Source organism: Myotis myotis, unplaced genomic scaffold, assembly GCF_014108235.1.
Source record: "Myotis myotis isolate mMyoMyo1 unplaced genomic scaffold, mMyoMyo1.p scaffold_m19_p_1, whole genome shotgun sequence".
NCBI classification, from domain to species: Eukaryota; Metazoa; Chordata; class Mammalia; order Chiroptera; family Vespertilionidae; genus Myotis; species Myotis myotis.
The window spans coordinates 42,863,883-42,883,239 of record NW_023416313.1 but is presented as its reverse complement, the minus strand read 5'-3'; the positions used below and the strand labels follow the sequence as shown (position 1 = coordinate 42,883,239).

The 19,357-nt window shown below is 39.2% G+C and overlaps 1 protein-coding gene across 1 annotated transcript in view; it reads left to right on the top strand.

The window, feature by feature from the left end:
• Nucleotides 1–8,897, top strand: part of LOC118664995 (transmembrane protease serine 11C-like) — a 54,769-nt gene extending 45,872 nt beyond the window's left edge. Inside the window, exon 10 of the mRNA XM_036325793.1 lies at nt 8,736–8,897. Within this exon, the coding sequence (XP_036181686.1) occupies nt 8,736–8,897 (162 nt within the window). The remainder of the gene's footprint in view (nt 1–8,735) is intronic.
• Nucleotides 8,898–19,357: the final 10,460 nt, after the last annotated feature.

Sequence of the window (19,357 nt, the reverse complement as noted above, 5' to 3'; positions counted from 1 at the left end):
AAAAAGTACTACTGCAGTTATTAGGACAGGGAGAATCGGTGATAAATCCAGAAGACTCTTATTTTATTAACTCATTCTTTCATGCAATTTACTCACTACTAACTATGTGCTAGGTGCAGGGAAGTTAAAAGTGAATAGAGTATTATTCCTAACCTCTGGAGCGAGAAGACATGCAAACAAGTACTTGCAGTACATAATTATCATCTCTAATTACAGATTCCCAGCTTTCCAACTGTCCTACTAAACCTATTCTTCCAAGTCATGACAAGCTTAAATCCTTGTTTCTCTCCTTTTTCTCTCAGCCCACTCTCAGCCTACAACACTCTTCTAACTTTATGCTTCTAGAATGTATGTTTTGTTATTTCAACCACTCTCGTGACACCACCCTCAATGACTTCACCATCTCCTATTTCCCCCACACCCATCCTAATAATCTCTAACCACTGAGAAATCTATCTACCATATTTGCTTTTATATGTGAGCTCCTTAGCACAGCAAGAAAACATCTGATAGCCTTGTAAATCTGTGCTATATAAACACAGCCTGGTCTTTAACACACTGTTGAATTCTTTAATGCATATTTCTTGATGCTGTGTCAAATTTTCATTACTTTTTTTGAATGTATCACACTAATGTAAACTACTAATTTAAATCACAGTCTTATAATCCTTGACTTATGACATTTCCTCCTACTAACTAGAAAAAAAAATGAAAGCAATCACATGAAAACTCCTTTAATAATTTTTTTTTTTTTACCTGATACATTTATAGTTGCACTTATCTTCACCTTCCAGGCTCACAATGAACAAGTTTATCGTACTATTCGAAGCTAATCTCTTACCTGTGTTTTTCATCCACTATCTTTCTATATATACAGATATTTGAACTTTCTATTAATTTGAACTTTCTTCCATATTCTCCAAACTGTCCCACTCTAATATACTCTTCCACATATTCTGCAAGCATTATTAGGTCTCTCCCTCAATATATCATACTCAGTCTTTCTTTTCCACTTCTTGATCAAATTTCTAAAGAATGCTTTACCATCATTGTTCCATACTCTCAATTTACTCACTTTCTGACCCACTGCTTGTAGACTTTGACCCTACCAGTCCACTAGTCAAGATTATTAATGATTGTCTACTTGACAAATCTAATATATGTAGAGTGTAAGACAGACTGAAAACAAGTGAGCTAGAGATAATGTGATCTATTAAAATATTTTTCTGAGCCCTGTGTTGTTTGGCTCACTGGATAGAGTGTCAGCCTGCAGAGTGAAGGGTCCTGGGTTTGATTCCAGCTGGGGGCACATGCCTGTGTTGTGGCTTGATCCCCAGTGGGGGGCATGCAGAAGGCAGCTGATCAATGATTCTCTCTCATCATTGATGTTTCTCTCTCTCCCTCTCCCTTCCTCTCTGAAATCAATTAAAATATATATATACTAGAGGCCCGGTGGACAAAAATTTGTGCACTCGGGGGGAGTCCCTCAGCCCAGCCTTCCCCCTTTTGCAGTCCAGGACCCCTTGGGGGATGTCTACCTGTCGACTTAGGCCCACTCCCCGGGGGATCAGGCCTAAGCTTGCAGTCAGACATCCTTCTGGCAGCCAGGGAGCCCTCAGGGGATGTCCGACTAAAGGCTTAGGCCCCCAAGGGATCGGGTCTAAACCGTTAGTTGGACATTCTTAGTGCTGCCACAGAGGTGGGAGAGGCTCCTGCCACCACCACTGCGCTGGCCAGCCATGAGCCAGCTTCTGGCTGAGTGGCACTCCCCATATGGAAGTGCACTGACCACCATGGGTCAGCTCCTGCATTGAGTGTCTGCCCCCTGGTGGCCAGTGCGCATCATAGCAACCAGCCATTCTGCCATTCAGTCAATGAGCATATTAGCCTTTTATTATTATTATATAGAATGTCCCAATTTCCCCCCTTTTGCCCCCTCTACCCAGCTCTTGCCCTCACTTCTCTCTGGCCATCACCATACTGTTGTCTGTGTCCATAGGTTGTGCATATATTTTCTTTGGCTAATCCCTTCTTTAAATTCACTTCTTTAAATTTTTATTTTCAGATAAGTGCTTATAACTGCACTATTATATATTTTCCATTATATCATTTAGAATTAAGATATTTTTTAATTGAACCCTTGTAAATTTTAGCACAATTTAATAAATTATGCTAGAAGCAATTAGGAGATTTTTCATGTAATGCATACACATTTCAATTAATATTTTATTAATTTTTAATTTTTTAATATTTTAATTTGAAATAATCTCATACATGTAAAAACACTATAAAATACTACAGCATATTATATGTACCCTTCACCCAATTTCTTAGGTGTTAATAATTTAAACATAACCATTATACAACTAACAAAATTTGGAATATATTTTTCTTATAATCTCTTTATTGTTAATTAATCCATTTACTTTGTTTTTGTTAATCTTCACCCAAGGATATTTTTCCATTGAATTTTAGAGAGAGTGAAGGGAAAGGGAGAGACACATTGATTGGTTGCCTCCTACACATGCTTTGATAGGGACTGGGGATCAAGCCAGCAACTGAGGTACATGCCCTTGACTGGAATCGAACCTGGGACCCTTCAGTCCACGGGCTAATGCTCTATCCACTGAGCAAAACAGACTGCAGCTTAATTCATTTACTTTTAATCTATCTGTGTCTTTATATTTAAAGTGGGTTTTGTTTTTGATTCACCCTGCCAGCTGCTGGGGGCTTCTGGGACAGGTGTGCCTTGCCACCCCAGGACCCACCGTTCTTGGGTCCCAGGGCGGCAAGGCACGGCTGGCTGCTGGGGCTTCTGGGGCAGGCATGCCTTCCTGGGCAGCTGTCCAGCCCTGGATGGCAGCGCGCTGGCGGTTGGTGCTGTCCCTCCCTGCCTGCAGTATGCAAATTAGCCGCCATCTTTATTGGCAGTTAATTTGCATATTGTGCTGATTAGCCTATGGGAGGTGTAGCAAATGTATGGTCAATTACCATGTTTGTCTATTATTAGATTAGATATGGTCTGAGGAAGGCAAGGAGGTCTTCAACTAAGACACAGTAGGAATGAAGAAACAATAATAGTTGAGTAGACAAGATGGTGGGATGGATTATATGTGAGGATGAAAAAAAAGGAACAGTATAATGTTAACTCCATATTTCTCCCTGAGCAACTGGAGAGAGGGTGTAAATGAGAAAGAACAGGTTTGAGGAGGTGAAAGTTCAGTTGGGGATGCTAAATTTGAGGTGCCTGTGGGATATCCAGGCGGATATATTCATTATACTATCCTATCTAATAATAGACAAAAAGGGTAATTGACCATACCTTCGCTACACCTCCCATTGGCTAATCAGCATGATATGCAAATTAACCACCAACAAAGATGGAGGTTAATTTGCCTACATAGGCTCCCAGCGGCTATTGGCTATCGGAGCCTGCAATCAGAGCTGAGAGGTCCCCTGCCCAGGCCTGACGCCTTGGTCAGAAGCGTTAGGCCTGGGCAGGGCAGAGCCGGCAATAGCGGGGAGCTGGGGATCCCCTGCCCAGGCCTAATGTTTGGCCACAGGCATTAGGCCCAGGCAGAGGCAGAGAGGGAGATCGCGGAGAGCTGGGCAGGGGTGGAGCGGGAGATCTTGGAGAGCTGGGGGTCCCCTGGCCAAGCCTAATGCCTCCACCAGAGGCCTTAGGTCTGGGGAGGGGCAGTGCCAGAGATCATGGGTAGCAGGGGCGGAGTGGGTGATGGTGGGAGCTGGGGGTCCTCTGCCCAGGCCTAATGCCTTGGCCAGAGGCGTTAGGCCTGGGCAGGGGCAGAGCCAGCAATTGCAAGGAGCTGGGGCCAAGTTGGCAATTGTGGGAGCTGGGGGTACCCTGCCTTAGCCTAATGCCTCGGCCAGAGGCGTTAGGCCTGGGCAGGGGCGGTGCCAGCAATCACAGGTTGCAGGGGTGGAGCCGGCCATGGTGGGAGCTAGGTGTCCCCTGCCCAGGCCTAATGTCTTGGTCAGAGGCATTAGGCCTGGGCAGGGGAGGAGCCTGGGATTGCAGGGAGCAGGGGGTCCCCTGCCCATGGCATTAGCCCTGGGCCACAGGTGTTGGGCCTTGACAGGGGCAGAGCAGGAGATCACAGAGAGCTGGGGGTCCCCTCCCAGGCCTAATGTCTGGGCCAGAGGCATTAGGTCTGGGCAGGGGCGGTTCCAGAAATCGGGGGTAGCAGGGGTGGAGCCGGCAATGGTGGGAGCTGGGGGTCCCCTAACCAGGCCTAAGGCCTTGGCTAGAGGCGTTAGGCCTGTGCAGGGGAGGAGCCAGCAATTGTGGGGAGCAGGGAGGGAGCTGGCGATGGCGGGGAGCAGGGGTAGAGCCAGCGATCATGAGGAGCAGGGGCTGAGCCGACGATTGAGGGAGCTGGAGGTCCCCTGCCCAGGGCTAATGATTCGGCCAGAGGCCTTAGGCCTGGGCAGGGCCAAGCCAGCAATTGGTGTGAACTACAGAGGAAACACCTTTTCTGACTGCTCATTGGCTTAGCTCCCTGTATGCCACTAGTAATATTCTTAGTAACTTGGGTAATAAGAATCCAAATAGGTGATCTAGGGTTTTTTACCACACTCCTGGAGAAAAAAAGGAAGGTCCGCTCCTGGCGGGTTAAGAGATGTCATATCCTGTCCTAGCTGGTTTTGCTCAGTGGATAATGCCTCGGCCTGCCTACTGCTGGGTCTGGGTTCAATTCTGACTAAGGGCATGTAACTAAATTGCAGGCTCCTTCCTGGCCTGGACCCAGGTCAGGGCTCATGCAGGAGGCAACCAATCAAAGTGTTCCTCTCACTTTGATGTTTCTCTCTGTCTTTCCCTTTCTCTTCCACATTCTCTAAAAATAAATGGAAACATATCCTCAGGTGAGGATAAAAAAGAAAGAAAGAAAGAAATGTCATATCCTATGAAAGACACATCTTAAAATGCCTAAAGAAAGTTGACATTTTTTCATGGTAAAGGGACTGGAGTCCGTGTTGATGAAAACACCTTGGTGGCTGCAGTAACTGGCAGTGGCTGCAACAGCGCAGTAATGGGGCTGGTGCCTTCCCCTGATCAGCCCGGTCTCCTCCCACAAAGGGAGGCCAAACTGTGGCTTAGGTCCGCTCCCCAAGGGGAGCAGGGAGCAAGGAGTAGGAATCCCCTGAGGGCTCCCAGTATGTGATAGGGGGCAAGCAGGGCTGAGAGGACCCCCCCCTCCAGTGCACAAATTTTTGTACACCAGGCCTCTAGTCCTATATAATAAAAGACTAATATGCAAATCGATCAAACAGTGGAATTACCGGTCGCTATGTTCTGACTGACCACCAGGAGGCAGACGCTCAATGCAGGAGCTGCTCCCTGGTGGTCAGTGCACTCCTACAGGGGGAGTGCCGCTCAGCCAGAAGCCAGGTTCATGGCTGGTGAGCACAGCGGTGGTGGAGGGAGCCTCTCCCGCCTCACAGCAGCACTAAGGATGTCCAACTGTCAGTCAGGCATCCCCCGAGGGCTCCTGGACTGCGAGAGGGCACGATTTACATGCACCAGGCCTCTAATTGAAAATAAAAATCTTGCGATCAGGAAAGACTTCTGGCTAGAGATACATATGAAAAGCCATTGCCATCTGAGTGGTAGTTAAATTTGTGAGCATGAATACAGTTCTTCAAATAAAGTGTATAAAATAAGAAGCATCTAAATAACAGAATTCAGTTATACATGTTTTAATAGGTAACACTAAGAGATAATAAAGATCAGAAAAGCAAGAGAAATTTGATGTCACAAGAGTCTCAGAATCAGAAAAAGGGAATAGTTTATAGTGATACATGCCATAGAAAAGTCAAATAAGATAAATGCTGGAAAGAGCCCATCAAATTCTACTAAAATTTTGTCAGTAAAGTTTGGGAAGTTGCATTAGTGGAGAAGAAACACCATTTAGAAGTTAAGAGTGAGATGAGAATATGGAAAGTTCAATGTAAACTACTACTTTAAATCACTTAGCTATGAAAGGATGATAAGGCCATAAGGAGGTCTTAAGATCAAGAAAGCCTTACCTGGTTTGGCTCAGTGGATAGAGCCTCAGCCTGCAGACTGAAGGGCCCCAGGTTCGATTCCGGACAAGGGCACATGCCCAGGTTGTGGGCTCAATCCCCAGTAGGGGGCATGCAGGGGCAGCCAATCAATGAGTCTCTCTCTTCATTGATGTTTCTATCTCTCTCCTTCTCCCCCTCTCTGAAATCAATATATATATATATATATTGATTGTATGTATAGATAGATAGATAGATAGATAGATAGATAGATATAGATTGTATGTATATATATTGATTGTATGTATATATGTATGTATATATGTATATACATATATATATTAAAATAATAAGATCAAGAAAGATTGTCATTTTTCAGGTAGGCAAAACAAAACAAAAGACTATTTATAGAACAAGGTTCTTGATCCAAAGAACAGATTAGTCTTGGAAACAACTAAATACATATGTTACTCTAAAGAGGAGAGCAGATACAGGTGTAGGGCTGATGCAGGTGAATTGCAAAGTCAGTAGGGACAAAGACAAAACGTGGAAAGATTCCTACCTGTTAGTCTCCACTTAACTCTATGAATTTGATACTAAGACATTAGATTCAGAGTCAGGGAACCAGATTTTTAAAAATTGTTAAATGAGCTTTGTGCACTGCTGGTAGGAATGTAAAATGGCACGGCCTCTATGGAAAGCAACAGGGTGGTTCCTCAAAAAAATATCATACAATCCAAAAATTCCATTTCTGGGTAAATACCCAAAAGAATTGAAAGCAGGGACACAACTAGATATTTGTACATCCATGTTCATAGAAATATTATTCTTAATAGCCAAAAGATGGAAGCAACCTAAATGTCCATTGATGAATAAAAACATAAACAAAGCATTATATGCACACACACACACACACACACACACACACGTATATATCATGGGATATATATACCATGGTTTATATGTATATATAATGAAATGTTATTTAGCCTTAAAAAGGGAAAGAAAGTCTGACATATGTTACAACATGAATGAACCTTGAAGATATTATGCTAAGTGACATAAGCCAGTCACAAAAGGACAAATACTCCACTCAGATGAGGTACTTGTAGCAGTCAAATTCATAGATACAGAAAGAATGGCAGTTGCCAGGAGCTGGGGAAAGGAAACAATGGAGAGTTATACAGTTTAATGGGCATAGAATTTCAGTTTTGCAAGATGAAGAAGGCTCTGGAGATGGATGGTGGTGATGATCACACTACAATATCAACATACTTAATGCCATAGAACTATATACTCAAAAATGGTTAGAATAGTAACTTTTATGTTATGTATATTTTACACAATTAAAAAAGAAATAATGATTTTTTTTAAATTGGGAAATGAGAAAAGTTATGATTGGTTGCTCTTAAAAAATGAGAAAGTAATACGATTGGAGACAAATAACTATTGAAGAGAGGTGTTAGTGCAAGGGTGTAAATTTGTAATGTAGTATTTTTTCGCAGAATATGGTTTGGCCTGGATTATGATGGGAAGGTAAGAAACTGAGAATCCTGTTGAAAGAGCAGTGGTTTGGGTAAATTATGGAATATAGTCACATGAAGAAAAATGGAAAGTAAGAAGTAAATACACTAAGAGAAAAGGGAGGAGTCAAGAATTGGCATTCTTGCCCTAACCGGTTTGGCTCAGTGGATAGAGCGTCCGGCCTGCAGACTGAAGGGTCCCAGGTTCCATTCTGGTCAAGGGCACGTACCTTGTTTGCGGGCATATCCCCAGTAGGGGGTGTGCAGGAGGCAGCTGATCGATGTTTCTCTCTCATCGATGTTTCTAACTCTCTATCCCTCTCTCTTCTTCTCTGTAAAAAACCAATAAAATATATTTTTTTAAAAAGAACTGGCATTCTTAATGAGGCTGAAAAGCAGGTGTAGAGTGAAAAGTGGTGGAATGAGAACACTGAAGGGACAGGTACATGCAATCATAATGCAGAAAAATGGCATTTAAAAGGTAGAGCAGTTCCAGGTGATAAAAAGTTTGCCATTTACCTCTTTGCAACCCTGTCCAGAAGTGACATGGAAATGTTTAATGTGTCCAGATTATCAGAAGTAAGGAAACCAAGAGACTGTGGATTCATCCAATAGATATTGAATGATCCACTATGGTGTGAAGGATTAGAGCAAAGGAAAATCCAAATGCCAATGTGTTCAATCATTCTAGAAAAGTGACCTAAATATTAGTAGATTAAAACCATAAGGAGTGTAGAGGGTAGTTTAGCCAAATTACACGATTCTGAAAATCGGAGAGATGTTTACACAAGAATGGAAATCACGAGTCCAATGTTGGTGATGAGTAAATAAAAACCTTCCTTTTTCCCGGCATCTGTCTGAAAATAAGTTTTGGGAGATACTCAGATAATTCTTCATCATACTGATGATTACATTAGCAACAATACCTTCAATATCTTTTAGGTAACAGTTGAGTTGAAGTTTTTCATACTTGTTTTCCATTATTGTATTTTATATCCAAAGACATAGACTGATATCTTTTATTTAAATAAATTATTAGAGAACACAAAAATATTCCACACTAGAATCCTTTTAATGTTTAAATACTGTTTTTCTCCTTTTTCTGTCCCTCCCTAACTTTATTATAGAAGAAAAATGTAGTATTCATCTTTAAATTATAGTAATTGTACATATCCTTTTTCTTTCTAGGGTGACTCTGGTGGACCCCTGGTTATGGCAGATCAGAAAGGCATTTGGTTCCTTGTTGGCATTGTAAGCTGGGGAGATGAATGTGCTCTTCCAAACAAGCCTGGCGTCTACACTCGAGTAGCCTACTATCGAGACTGGATCACGGCCAAAACTGGTCTCTAGTGCAGAAGTTCTTTGTTCTAGTAGATTAAAGCTTGATGATCATATGCTTGTTAAATGTTTGTAATACCCAAACTACATTTAACTAGGAATCATTTTATGCATTAATGTTTCAAATTTTAAAATATTCAATTTTAGAATTATGAAAGCTTCTTATGTATTAGATTTTGACAAATATTTAGTGAAAATAATAGCACAGACATACAACTTTCTCTTTTGCCCCTTTCCAGACTGAAGACTATTATATGAGTAAATATGGATTATAGCTAAGGAGGTCTTCACTGCTGATTTGCAGGTCCTTGAGAAATTATAAAGTTGGTGTTCGCAATAAACTTTCTCCTGAAGGTATAAATAATGCCCTGCTGACAGGCATGTGGATTCCACAAGATCAATATATTGACAGGTTGTAGCCTAGTGAGTTTCCCAGGAAAATCTGTCTACATGTTTTTTTTCTATTTTGTGGCAGTGCTAACCCCCTTTCTATTTTTGGCTTCTTCACCTTGAGTGACACAAAAGAGCATGGTAATCCCATGGAGTGCATTGAACGGATCTTGGTGACTATTGATTTGTCCCTATTTTTCTTTCATATGAAAGTGAGGCCAGAAGATGGTTCTCACATATAAATATATAATAGTAAAATTATCCTCAGACACGACATAGTCTTGAATAGACTATGCAAGTAATGCCAAATTCCTCAATAACACAAATTATCAACCAGAATAAATAATATGGAAATTTGGTTCCACTTCGCTTTCCCAATAAGAAACATCCTAACCAACTTCTGAATCAATACCATTTTATTCAAAATTGTATTACTTTACAAAAAACAAAGATGTCATACTTTTGTGTGTAAATTGTCTTAATTAGAGATTTTGCATAAAGCAATGTCATACTATGTATAATCTGGTATCTGGCCTGGAAAGCATGATGGACTAATGACTTAAGCCACCACTGGTCTTCTTTACCTAATTTTTATATAGAAAATGTATAAAATTCCTATGGGAAGAAGTACAAACACTTAACTTTTATTTTTTAAAATAATCTGACATGAAGATAGGCATGGTAGGTAAGTACATTTATGAAGTATGCCACTTCCAACTAGGGATGGTTTAAGTGAACCAACCTGCATAATGATATATTAGATGATGATAGACTGCCTTTTCCTCCCTATAGAGAGAAAAAAAACAATAAGTAATGTCAGTTATAATGGTGCCTTCTGACCTGGGCAACAGTGTCATAACTACTGGGTATCTTCAGATTCAGGAATTTCTGCAATAATTAATAATGGCAAGATTTCATGAGGAGAACTTTCAAATAATAGTGAAAACTCAATACATTAAATATAAATAAGTTATTACCAAGTTTATTAAATAGTTAAGTTAAATATTATACAAATAACACTACAAGTACTGTGTGTTGAAATCTACTTTTTTCAGTTAATCCCTCCTTACTGGTAAACTAGTAATATTTTAATGAATTTATAAGGTTCTTATCTCAGTTGGTTTCTTCTTTAACCTGTTTAAACCCCATGCCTTTGTGAGTGCTACCATCTGAGTTATTTGGCATCTCTTTCAGCACCTTTGTGATTTACTCAGCTGAGGCTCACAGAGACTCCTTTGTCAGGTAAAACCTAGTTTTATTAGATTGCTTACTACAGATTCATATTTTCACTTAGGTCTATTATTTCTTTACTTTTTCCTCATACTGATGCTTTTCGGCCAGAATTGAACCTGGGACCCTTCAGTTGCAGGCTGACGCTCTAACCACTGAGCCAAACCAGTCAGGGTGATAAGTTATCTGTCTTATTCTATATTCTTAACACCTAGAACTCTGTCTGACAGATAAAAATATTTTTTAAATAAATGAAAGAATGAATGAATGAGAAAAGCGTGGTAATTTTTCTATGATGGTGTTAAATAAGGCATAACCAATAAATAAAAATACATAATTTTAATGAGTACAAATCTGTGCTTAATAAAAGAGAATAATAAAAAATGATTTTAAAGCTGATGACAGAGAACTTCAAAACTGTGTCATGGCCCTGGCTAGGTGGCTTGGTTGCTTGAAGCATTGTCCTGGACAACAATAGGTTGCGGATTTGATTCCCAGACAGGACACATATGGGAGGCAACTGATGGATGTTTCTCTTTCATCTCTCTCTCCCTCTCTCCCTCTCTCTCTCTCTCTCTTCCTCTCTCTCTCTAAAATAATAAACATATCCTGGGATGAGGATTTTTTAAAAACTTGTGTCATGAATTTTATAGATAACTAGAGGCCCAATGCACGAAGATTTTTGCCAGAATGGGCCTTCCTTCCCCTGACTGCCGGCACTGCCCTTGCTCCGGCCAGAGCCACCTTTCTGCCTTTCCATGCTTCCCAGAGGCCTGGAGCAGCTGGGGCAGTGCCTGCATATGCAAATTAACCTGCCATCTTTGTTGGGTTAATTTGCATACTCACTCTTGATTGGCTGGTGGGTGTCATGAATGCACGATCAATTTGCATCTTTCTCTTTTATTAGTGTAGATACATGAGACCCAGGAGGTTTGAGTGTCATGCAGAAAAATTGGAATCTCTTGATTCTCAATACATATAGTGCTCTTTCTTCTGTACTATATTTATAATGAAAATATAGTTTAAATGCCATTATAGAAAACCTATAACCCTCAAATATTTATTTTTTAGAATGTTCTTTGAATAGATTATATGGGTTGTAATGCACATTATTTGTCCTCCACCTACACCCCTCTATCATACGTGGACATTCCTCCATCAATTGTTGAGCTATCTTCTTCTGAGAAATGCCCTCAGCTGATATGGAACGCCATTCAAACGTGCCCGAGATGTCTCCCACTTAACAGGTGGTCCTCAGCCAATGGGTAACTTATACACAAGTTGTCCTGATGGTGGGACAACTGTGGTGCCATTTACACCCCAGCTTTCCATGTGGGATCACACTAAGGCTGGACGTCAGCTGAAGCCACATTTGCCTCACTTCTTCCTCTGTCCTAACTTGCTTTCCCTCACTCATTTGAAAACTTCACCTTAGAGCACTCTCTGAAACCACTTGCACAAGAATCTCCACTTCCAACTCTGATTCTATGGAACTCTACTTAATACACTGGTTGATTTAATTTTCAGATTAGTTGGTTGTTAGGGAAAACAATTTTCCTGTATTTTTTCTAAAATACATGATGTATTTTTCTAATTTAATAAATCTAGTACATTAAAACCAATTGGAAGTTTATTGTTTCAGAATTTTATCTTGCCAAAATTAATCATTACAAACATGAAGTTTCCTTTTACTATAAAGTTAAACATAGGTAATTTAGGCATTTAAATGTAACTATACTGATTTTAGGACATAAAATCTGTGTTTAACTAAAACTATGTTATCACTTTGCTTTTCTTTTTGTCTCTTTTTCGTGGAAGTGTAATGCAAAAACATTTCCAGGTAACTAACCATACACTGGTTGTACAATACCAGTTAATCAAATTTTGCTATTCAAACACTTTTGATTTAAAGAGTTTTATAGATGCTTTGATAAGCTAGCAAAGAAAAATTCTATTTAACAATTAATACTATATTAGCAATTCCATAGGTACAGATCCCTATCTATTAAATGACTCTTTGTAATAAAGGCCTTGCATAGGTGATAACTGCATTTTAGACCATGAGAAATAAATAGGAGAAAAACTATCAACAAAGCAAAAGACAACCTACTGAATGGGAGAAGATATTTCCCAATAATACATCCAATAAAAAGTTAATATATAAAATATATACAAGACTGATACAACTCAACACAAAGAAAACAAACAGTCCAATTAAAAAATGGGCAGAGGATCTGAATAGACATTGCTCCAACGAAAACATACAGATGGCCAACATATGAGAAGATGCTCAATGTCACTAATCATTACAGAAATGCAAATTTAAACCACAATGAGGTATTACCTCACCTCTGAGAATGGCTATCATCAATAAATCAACAAAAAAGTGTAGGTGAGGATGTGGAGAAAAGGGAACCCTCATGCACTATTGCTAGGATTGCAAACTGGTGCAGCCACTATAGAAAACAGTATAAATATTTCTCAAAAAATTAAAAGAGCTGATTTATGACCCAGAAATTCCACTTGTGCATCCAAAATAAATTCAGAACACTAATTCAAAAGAATATGTGCACCCCAATTCTCATTGCAGCATTATTTACAAAAACCAAGATAAGAATGTAACCTAATGTCCATCAACAGATAATTAGATAAAGCAGATGTGGTACATATACAAAATGAAATATTACTTTACCATATAAAAGAATGAAATTTTACCATTTGTGACAACATGGATGGACATAGAGGATATTATTCTAAGTGAAATAAATTAGATAAAGACAAATACCAAATGATTTCACTTATATGTGGAATCAAAAGAACAAAATAAATAAACAAAAAAAATAGAAACACAGTCATAGATATAGAGAACAAACTGATCGTTGCCAGAAAGGAGAGAGGTTGAGGGGCTAGGTGAAAAAGGTAAAGAAATTAAGAAGTAAAGAGTGCTAATTACAAAATAGTTAAGGGAGTGTAAAGTATAGCATAGGGTAATAGTCAATAATATGGTAATATGATAAATGGTGCCAGGTGAGTACATACTAGAATTATTGGGGGAATCACTATGTAAATTATATAATTACATAACCACAAAATAAATAAATCCTACATAATAAAAGGCTAATATGCAAATCAACTGAACGGTGGAACAACCGGTTGCTATGATGCACACTGACAACTACGGGGCAGAAGCACAATGCAGGAGCTGCCCCCTGGTGGTCAGTGTGCTCCCACAGGGGAGCACTGCTCAACCAGAAGCCAGGCTCATGACTGGTAAGCATAGCGGTAGTGGGAGCCTCTCCTGCCTCTGCAGCAGTACTAAAGATGTCTGGGACGTGGGCTTAAGCCATCAGTTGGATATCCTCTGAGGGCTCCCGGACTGCAAGAGGGTGCAGGCCAGGCTGAGGGACCTCCCACCCAAATGCATGAATTTCATGCACCAGGCCTCTAGTCCTATCTAATAAAAGTAATAGGCAAATTGACCATCACTCCAACACACAAGATGGCCGCCCCCATGTGGTCAAAGATGGCCACCCACATGTGGACACAAGATGGCTGCCAAAAGGTGGCCGTCAGGGGAGGGCAGTTGTGGGCGATCAGGTCTGAAAGGGAGGGCAGTTGGGGCAGACCAGGCCTGCAGGGGAGGGCAGTTAGGGGCAACCAGGCTGGCAGGAGAGCTCAGTGGAAGGGACAAGGCCTACAGGGGAGGACAGTTAGGGGTGACCAGGCCAGCAGAGGAGGGCAGTTAGGGCCAATCGGGCTGGCAGGAGAGAAGTTAGGCATCGATCAGGCTGGCAGGGGAATGGTTAGGGGCAATCAGGCAGGCAGTCGGGCGAGTGGTTGGGAGCCAGCAGTACTGGATTGTGAGAGGGATGTCCGACTGCCCAGTGGTATCAGGCCTAAACGGGCAGTCGGACATCCCTCGAGGGGTCCCAGATTGGAGCGGGTGCAGGCTAGGCTGAGGGACACACTCCCCCATGCACGAATTTCATGCACCGGGACTCTAGTAATTATATAAAGTGCAATTTAGAAAGGTTTAAAAAATAAACAGAAAAAGAAGTGTTATCAATAAGCTTCTTGTTGTCACTCCTAATTTTGAAAATAATACTAGTAAATTTGAATATTATATATTCTAGCAAAATAATCAATGAAATAATATCAGATAAAAGACAGCAGATATCATTTATTTGGACTAAAATTGTTTTTCAAAGACCTTGTTAAATAACTTCAGCATCTATGGGTGTCAACCAGTTTTAATGTTAAGTCCTAAAGATTTTGAAACACAATATTAATTTTTATAAAAATCAAAATTTAAAAACTGTTTATAAAGAAATTATCATAAAAGAATTATTATCATTGTCATTAACTCTGAAATGAATGTTTATGTTTTATGGGGCCAGAAATGTTCATGAATGGATTTCTATAAAGTGGCAAACCATAAAATTAAGAGCCAACTTATCTAAATTCAAACCCTGGTTCTGCTACCTAATGTCTGTGGCCTTAAGCAAGTTACTTAACATTTCTGTGCTTTAGTTTCCACATTTCTAGAATAAAGATAAAAGTAGTATTCTCCTCAGAAGGTAGTTATGAGGATTAAAAAACTAAACACCTTAAAATAGCTCCTGGCACAAATTTTGTATATTGGTATTTGTTAAGCAAAATATTTATTTACAACAATTTAACATACTCAAAGAACAGGACAACCCTTTATTTCACTTTACATATTCCCATTAAAGAAATATAAGTTAGAAAAGCAGGAAAAACTACTAAAATAAGAATTGTGTAAGTCACTGTATTCTTATTCTGGTGGGACATTGATATAGGTTTGTGGTACACTATTCACTTCATTTTACTAATTAGAAATTAGGAAATAGTTCAATATTATAAATACAGAGAAATTTCCCACGCTCTTTCTAGAAGGAGCATAAATAGTAAATTAATTTTTAAAATATTTCTTTACTATTTTCTGAGAAAAAAATGCTACATATTGAAATATTTATCACATTATACTAATTATTTCTAAGCTAACTTCAGTGGTGCTCTAAGGTAGTTCTTCCATGTTAGTATACCTTATTCTAATATAGAATAAAATTAAAGGTTGGAATCTACTTAACTCTGTTAAGAATAATGTTAAACCTTAACATGCTAGATTGTATAGGGAATATAGCAAAATTTAAAGCAAGTAATACTGCACTAGCTGATTTGGCTCAGTGGATAGAGCATCAGCCTATGGACAGAAGGGGTTCAGGTTCAGTTCCTGTCAAGGGCACAGGCTTGTGGGAGGTAACTGATCCATATGAGTGTTTCTCTTTCTGTGGCTCTCCCCATATCTTCCACTCTCACTAAAAGTCAATGAAAAAATACCATTGGGTGAGGATTAACAAAACAAAAAACAAGTAATGCTGATGATTTTTTTATAAATGTCTATTAAAAGGAGCATCAAAAAAATTATAAAAGTAGATGAACCACTCATAAACAACAGAGGTTTTTATAAAAAAAAAAATTTAAATGTGAAAAAGAAAAAATATAAATGAAATAATATCTATATATATAAAAGCCTAAGCAACTGAACGATAGGTTGCTATGACCACCAGGGGGCAGATGCTTAACACAGGAGCTGCCACCTGGTGGTCTGTGGGGTCCCACAGCAGGAGCGCCATTCAGCTGACTGACGGGAGCCAAACGCAGGGTTCACTGCTGGTGAGCTCAGCTGGGGCAGCAGGAACCTCTCCTGCCTCTGTAGCAGCTTGCTACTGAGTGGGATGGAAGGCGCAGCAGGGCCAGGATGAGGGGAGCAGCACAGCGCCTGGCTGCCTGCTGTTTTATGCATTAATACATCCCTTGGGGGATGTCGGCACTGGGGATCAGGCCAAAACCGGCAGTCCAACATCCCCTGAGGGGTCCTGATTGCAAGAGGGCACAGGCCAGGCTGAAGGACTCCACCAGTGCACAAATCCATGCACCAGGCCTCTAGTGTTACATAAAAATTAATAGAATATAAATTAATTTCATGGGAACCTAGTCTTAATAAAACTTAATTTGAATAGAAATAAATAATACCAATAATCACATACATTTTCTAAGTTGCATTTTAAATTTTTATTTATATTATATTTGCATTAGAAGTTCTAATTTAATTGTTGAATATCTAGCTTTCAAAGTTCCAGTTCTGAAAAATATGGGATTAAGACTTGTTGTATTTTAGAACTGAATTCCTTTATGAAATGGAAATGTTAAGTGTGTCAACAGAATAATATCAGAAATAGAATAAAATTAAGTAACCAGTAGTCCACAAGAAATTTATGGGAATAAAAATACCTCAACATATTAATTATGAAATATGTTTAGAAATATCAAATATAGTGAACTTTGGCTAGCCTTTTTTTGATGACCATAAGTACAGTACCCAGGACATAATGTTCAATAAATGTTTGATTATCAATTATTGAAATAAAAATGATAATTCTTATATTGTTAGTTTGTATTTAGTTATATATTCTTTTTTTAATTGATTGGGTTTTTTAATTGACATTGGTCAACATGAACATATAGGTTTCATGTGTGGGTTTCTATGTTACAAGTGCATATTCTTTTTTTTTTTTATTTTATTGATTTTTTACAGAGAGGAAGGGAGAGAGATAGAGAGCCAGAAACATCGATGAGAGAGAAACATTGATCAGCTGCATCCTGCACATCTCCTACTGGGGATGTGCCCGCAACCAAGGTACGTGCCCTTGACCAGAATCAAACCTGGGACCTTCCAGTCCGCAGGCCTACGCTCTATCCACTGAGCCAAACCGGTTTCTGCTACAAGTGCATATTCTTAATTAAAATTAAAACATAAATGAAATGTACTACTTTCAATATTTAGTGAATCTATCAATTTGACAAATAAGCATTAAAAGTAATTATGCTTCTGTTTTTTCATTTATTTCATAATATCAATGATCTATGTTATAATGTTTTTTGTTAATCTGACCTGCAATATTTTATATAAATTTTAAACCATTATTTCCTATCATTTGCCTCTGATACAGTTATGCTGAAATAAGAATTGTAATGATGTCTCATGGTTTGATTCTCCAAATAAAATACTCTCAGAAAATGAAAATGAATTTTCCACGTTAAATGCTACATATAATTTAGCATGACTTAGAAAAAAATTGAAGAGCATTTAAATTTGTTCCTTATTTCCATAGCATTTTTGTATAAACACTTCCTCATCAATAATAGTCCACATTTCCTTCCTCAAATCCTTCCAATTAAATTCAAATGAAAATGCTCTCCTTTTACTCAAATATCATTGTTCCAAATACTATCATTCTTGGTTAAACAAAGTGAGTCATGTTTTGAAAATGAGAGAGAAAAAAATATTCCTTTTCTCCAATAATGTGCTGCTTCTATCTTTTCTCTCTACTAGAAGAAAAAATGTTCTCCCAAATACTTTTTATCCATATACTCCTCTTTTGGAAGCCTGACTTCTTCTATTCTTCCAGTCTTATTGGTAAAGAGGTGTTAAAAATCCATTTCTTACACCTCTGGGTCACTTCCCAACACTATTTCTCTTGCACTTCAGAAAGAGCTAGTCAGGTAGGTACAAGAAGAAGATGGAGAAGATAATACACAGAAAAAGAAAAAATGTCATGCTTGAATATCAACTCAGGTCATGAAACAGAGAAAGTTGCTCTAGAGCTGCCTGGGTTCCTGTGGGCTTTCTAGGCCTCTATTACCTAAGAGGGTCTCCTTTTCTTGCTACCAAAAGGACCTAAATACTCTGGCCCTTCATTCACCAAGGACTCTGACATCTGGCTCAGTCCTTCCACCCACTCCTACAAGAGAACTAGTACAACACAAGAGGTAAGGCCAGGACCTCTGGAGGCAGATGCATGCGATGTAATCCTAGTTCAGGTGTGTAAGTGGTGCTCTATGTTTCGCTTTCCTCAACCACAAAATTAACATAACAATAGTACTGACCTCTAAGGCTGGTGTAGGGATCAAATGTGTTAATGTATGTAGCATGCTTAGAAAAGTGCCTGACACATAGTAAGTAGCCAGTATGTGTTAAATCTTGCTAATAGTATCATTATTGCCAGAATCAATGAGCACCTTCAAAATCCATATGGCTGACCCACCCATCCAGCAGCAGAGATTCGCGGCTCTTTGAGCTCTTTAAATGCATCAAACCTCATTCACTCTCTGCTTCTATTCACCTTCATGGACACACCCTGTATTTTCTTGTTAGTCAGAACAGCTTCATCTATAGAATCTTAAATGCAAATCTCTATCTAAAGTTGTGATCTCTTACTCCATTACAACTTGTTTTAATGTTATATTCTTGTTTTACTCTGTTGTGATCTCCTTCTTACTTTGCAATGCTCCCCAATCTCTCTGTGTTCTTTAAATGACCATGTTCTGCCCTGACCAGTTTGGCTCAGGGGATAGAGCATCGGCCAGCAGACGGAAGGGTCTGGGGTTCAATTCCCTGTCAAGGGGTGCATGTGGGAGGAACCAATTGATATGACTCTCTCACATTGATGTTTCTCTTTCTCTCTGTCTGTCCCCCTCCCTTTCACTCTCTCTAAAAATAAATGGAAAAAAATATCCTCAGGTGAGGATTAACAACAACAAAAAGAAGAATCAACCTCTGAAAGTTTTGTTTTAAATAAATGAACATAAACCAGAAAAATGCAAATAAATGAACCAACAAGAATGAACCATTTAAGTCAAAAGATCCACTTTTAATATTCTTCCAGCTTTGGCTGCCACAGAGTCAAACTAGTTAACATAAAACAAATCAAGCTGGTGATTTAATAAATGCCAATGTAAGTCATACCAGTATTTGTAAGTAACATCAC